This window comes from Eucalyptus grandis, chromosome 11 (assembly GCF_016545825.1).
Source record: "Eucalyptus grandis isolate ANBG69807.140 chromosome 11, ASM1654582v1, whole genome shotgun sequence".
Taxonomy (NCBI): domain Eukaryota; kingdom Viridiplantae; phylum Streptophyta; class Magnoliopsida; order Myrtales; family Myrtaceae; genus Eucalyptus; species Eucalyptus grandis.
In genome coordinates, this window is record NC_052622.1 from 24904919 (window position 1) to 24908208 (window position 3290).

Here is a 3290-nt window from a genome sequence, read left to right on the forward strand (position 1 = left end):
ATTAAAGTGCGAATAAACCTCAATTGCTTTCGATATCCCAACGGAAAGTGCGAATAAAACTCAATTGCTTTCGACATCCCAACGGAAAGTGCGAATGATACGCCTTTTTCCTCTGAACCTGAATAAACCACTCCCGATTTTTCTTCTCTTTAACTTTTTTTTTTTTTTTTTTTTTTTTTTTGTGGTCGAATTCTCTTTAACTTCACGGGGAAGATTTTCTAGTGAAGGGTTTCCTTCTATTTAAGCCCGAGACTTGCGACGTACCGTCCGTCACCTTGAAGTCCAGGAGTCAACAACGTTCGACACAGGTACTCATGTGGAGTACCGCATAAATTTCCCAACTCCTGTAATGCAAGAAGCTCTCCTCCTCCTCCTTCTTGGCAATTTGAGTGTCGTCTAAGTAACGTCCGTGTTGTTTGCGAAAGTTGATCGTGCAGAAGTAGCAGTCCAATGAAAAAACATGGATGCACAAATTGATGTTAATCGGGGAGAATTCACGTGGAAAATCAGCTACTTCACTGAGCAGGATGCAAATCACCTTTACTCTGAAGCATTCACAGTTTCTGGTTGTCAATGGTATTTCAAATTTTTCACTTTTTATTTTTCTGTTTTTGCGTTGTTTCTTGATGATCGCATGTTCATCGTGTTGCCAAGTGATTCTTGCGTCTTCCGATACTTTCTGAGCAGGAGAATTCTGGTATTCCCCAAAGGGAATGGCTCGCACCATTTGTCGCTTTTCCTCGCTGTCCCTGATTCTGCGACGTTGCCATACGGATGGACCAGAGACGCCAAGTTCAGCTTGGCTGTGATTGATCAAATCAGAGATGTTCGCTCTATTAGATGGGGTTTGTTCTTGAATTCGATTGAATTTTTTGGAATCTCTTTTTTTCTTTTTAATGTGAGTGTCTGATGGGTTTCTCTCTGATTGATTGTGTGCATTTAGATTTTAAAAGAATTGAGTGTTGTGACATGAATAAGAAGAAGGGTTTGGATGATAAAAAGAATAAGCGAGAAGAACTGCAAAGAGAGATATGGAGCTGAGGGAGAAAATAGCTTTTCCGTATCTCATTCGTTAATTCTATCAATGGTGGTTGTTGCTGACTAAGGAATTTAGCAAGTTAAGTTGTAAGCCACTGGTCCAGTAGATGGAGGAGTTGGGATTTGACTGCATCTAATATGATCTATATGTTGGTCCGGAAAAAAGGGAGGAGCCACAATTTAACTTCTAGGATGGTCACGTTTGGAGGTCGTAACACTGTCGCGTTTTGTCAGTTTCATTTTTGTGTGAATTTGGTTGCTTAAGCTGATCATGGGGAGGTGTTTGCTTCTTCTGTTGCTAATATTTTGCTCGACGAACAATACAAAATTCTAGTTCTTGATGGTCTCCAATGTTTCTTCCACATATCTTGCTTGTAAAGAAGTTCTTCAATTCATCACTGTCTCCTGGATTTGTAGAAGCGCAATGCCATTACACTGCGAGAGAGAAAGACTGGGGTTTCCTAAAGTTCATTCCCTTGACTGAGCTTCATAGCCGTACTGGGGGATACCTAGTAGATGACACTTTGGTGATTAAAGCTGAAGTTTGCGTCTTAACAGTTACTCCTCCGACGAACATTCAGCCAGCTAGACCAACTGATAAGTTTGACTCCTATTTTACTGCTCTGGAGGAATTTGTCAAAGGTGCTGAGACTCATGGCGTTAGAGTAGGACCAAGTTCGTGCTGCCAAGATGGTGTTTTGACGGCTGAAATTCCTAGCTTAGAAGAAGTCGAGAAGGCTAAGCAGTCGTTGACGGAATGCCTTTCGGATCTCTTTAAATTGAATATAAAAGAGAAGCTATCTGAGGCACTATCAACTTTAAGCTCGGCCAGAATTGGGTTATCTTCAGAGCAAAAGATAGCAATTGAGACATTTCAGGCCAATTTCAATGATTTCACTTCCGACTTCTTAGCGTTTGAGCAGGACGATGCTGAGTTTGAGCTGCATAAACTTCAAAAGGATCAAAGGTTCTCTGCTATGAAGCAGAGCCAGGAGACTCACATCTTGTATAAGCAGTTAATGGATGACCTCATCATGGAAGAGGAAAAGCTCAAGAGAAAGACGGGGGAAGTGAAGTCTAGGAAGGACAAGCTTCTCTCAGACTGGGAGATTTTGCTGGTTGAGGCTGAAGAAGCGAAGTTGGGCTATGAAGATGAGCAGAAGAAAGTAGCAGAGGCTGAGGAAAAGAAGAGAATAGCAGAGGAAAGAATGTCTAGATCAACCACTGCTTGGTCAAATTTGAAGGCCCAATTCTGTTTAAGCTTTAAGATTAGAAATAGGCCATGAGCAGTTGGTCACTCAAGAAAGGAAACTGCGTTTTAGCTTGAATTTTTGTTGGTCAATTTGTGGCTTATGTGGTTGATCTCCTATCCTGTTCGTATAGTCAAGCATATATGTAGTCAGTTCTTGATGTCTTGATATGAATTGCGTTGTTATCATTCTATCGGTTATGTGGATAATCACTTTGTTCCTTCACATAAAACCTTCTTGATATGACTCCGCATTGGGTGGCTCTAGTTATAAGGATGTTCTTATACACTTTTCGTGAGGCGGAGCCTTTAGATTTTAATTATAGTCTCGGGGATTTGTATTAGGAGAGTTTACCCTGTCCTAAGTAAGGGATTGTCCCCTTGCAATTGAGTTTGGAATCACAAAACAAGGACACTAACTGATAATTAGGAGTGTTCATACAAGGAGGGAGCCACAACAAGTGTTGGGGATGGTATCGGTAATTACAGTAGAAAAACAATTGACGCTTTCAATTTCTCCAAACGAACAGCAATGAAAGACATTTTAGTTTTGGTTGCGAGGTACAGAACATAATGTTTGGAATCACAAAACAAGGAACAAACTGATAATTAGGAGTGTTCATACAAGGAGGGAGCCACAACAAGTGTTGGGGATGGTATCGGTAATTACAGTAGAAAAACAATTGACGCTTTCAATTTCTCCAAACGAACAGCAATGAAAGACATTTTAGTTTTGGTTGCGAGGTACAGAACATAATGTTGTATCCATAGTTCTTGCCATGGTTTTTCTTTTAGGTGTTTTTGGGCACAAAACAATTGTTGGGCTGGGAACTTTCGAGTTTGAAACTGCATATAATCAAATGCACTTGGGCTCCCGTTTCATTAGGCAATGTTCACTTTGTTTAGCGAGGATAATGAATGACCTAAAACACAATCTTGTTCTATGGGGCCTCTTATTCTTAGAGGTTTTGGCCACAGTAAACTTTTGTGTCCAAGCTAGAAG

General features: G+C 40.6%; 1 protein-coding gene across 1 annotated transcript; it reads left to right on the forward strand.

Annotated features, from left to right (window-relative positions):
• Positions 1-295: 295 nt before the first annotated feature.
• On the forward strand, positions 296-2462 carry LOC104425535 (MATH domain and coiled-coil domain-containing protein At3g58250-like). The gene is made up of 3 exons (XM_010038242.3): positions 296-576; positions 688-845; positions 1456-2462. The coding sequence occupies exons 1-3, from the start codon at positions 461-463 to the stop codon at positions 2322-2324; spliced, it is 1143 nt and encodes a 380-aa protein (XP_010036544.2). The 5' UTR covers positions 296-460; the 3' UTR covers positions 2325-2462.
• The last annotated feature ends 828 nt before the right edge of the window (positions 2463-3290 follow it).

What these genes read in the sequence shown, in the direction of transcription:
- LOC104425535 (XM_010038242.3), top strand. Translation starts at nt 461, where the DNA reads ATGGATGCACAAATTGATGTTAATCGGGGAGAATTCACGTGGAAAATC. An exon ending in ACAGTTTCTGGTTGTCAATG is followed by an intron (nt 577 to 687) that starts GTATTTCAAATT and finishes CTTTCTGAGCAG; the next exon opens with GAGAATTCTGGTATTCCCCA. An exon ending in TGTTCGCTCTATTAGATGGG is followed by an intron (nt 846 to 1,455) that starts GTTTGTTCTTGA and finishes CTGGATTTGTAG; the next exon opens with AAGCGCAATGCCATTACACT.